General features: G+C 37.6%; 1 protein-coding gene across 2 annotated transcripts in view; it reads left to right on the forward strand.

Moving 5' to 3' along the window:
- Nucleotides 1-1,111, forward strand: part of LOC106881708 (cilia- and flagella-associated protein 119) — a 22,946-nt gene that overhangs the window by 7,940 nt on the left and 13,895 nt on the right. For both annotated transcript variants that reach the window (XM_014932178.2, XM_014932179.2), the window contains one exon: nucleotides 653-822. In XM_014932178.2, the coding sequence (XP_014787664.1) occupies nucleotides 653-822 (170 nt within the window). The remainder of the gene's footprint in view (nucleotides 1-652; nucleotides 823-1,111) is intronic.

Genomic DNA, 1,111 nt, shown 5'->3' on the forward strand with positions numbered 1-1,111 from the left:
CTTCCACGGGTTCCCTCAACTGTTAGGGTGTGGCACTTTTTCACGCAGCTATCCTCATCCATTCTCACCACATGTCCATACCAGCGCAATCGTCTCTCTTGCACACCACAACTGATGCTTCTAATGTTCAGCTTTTCTCTCAAGATACTTACACTCTGACGGGTATTCACATTGACATTACACATCCAATGGAGCATACTGGCTTCATTCCTTGCGAGCTTATGCATGTCCTCAGCAGTTACAGCCCATGTTTCACTGCCATGTAACATGGCTGTTCGTACACATGCGTCATACAGTCTGCCTTTTACCTGAAGGGGTTTGTGTTTTATCTACCTTCCTACTTATTAGGATTTTGGTGCCAAATTGTATCGGCCTTTGCCTTTCTCTTGGACAAAATTGGTGGCATGGACAAACTATCTTACCCAGACTTGTACTTCAGAGGGGAACTTTCTAGGTGCACTCCCATGGTCATTCATGACCAAAGGGGGTCTTTACTCTGTAAATAAGGCGAGCCAAGATACAACCCCTGGTATATCACAAAAGTTTTAGTGAACTTTAAAATAAAATCAGTAACAGATTTTTTGGATTGCATAATTTTGTTTTGAAAGATGGTCTGATAATATATTTTCTTTTTCAATTCTCTGTCTTTCAGTATCCTTGCTGAAATTTTCAATCTCTATAATTGCTCAGAACTACACAAAGAAAAGATTCTACTCAACCTTTATACATATGCTGTGCAATTTGCTAGGGAAGAACAGTTCACAATTGAACAGTTGTCTGCCCTTTTTTCCATTGTAAAACTTGTTCATGAAGTTTGTGTGGGTAAGTTAAATACTCAAAAATTGAGATATAGAGTGATTTCTATCAGTTTATATCATATTGATTCTGTTGTTGTGAATGATAATGATGATGATGATGATCATCTTCTTCTTCTTCCATATTACAACTACATAATAATGATGGGTACGTGGCCCCAAAGGTGCCCTCACCATTGCTCATTAATGAATCTTGAGTACTTCAGGAAGGCTAATACCATAATTAATTTATTTTCCAGAAAGTCATGCCAGACACTATTTACAATATGTGTGTATATATATATATATATATATAT

The sequence above is a fragment of the Octopus bimaculoides genome, chromosome 9 (genome assembly GCF_001194135.2).
Source record: "Octopus bimaculoides isolate UCB-OBI-ISO-001 chromosome 9, ASM119413v2, whole genome shotgun sequence".
NCBI classification, from domain to species: domain Eukaryota; kingdom Metazoa; phylum Mollusca; class Cephalopoda; order Octopoda; family Octopodidae; genus Octopus; species Octopus bimaculoides.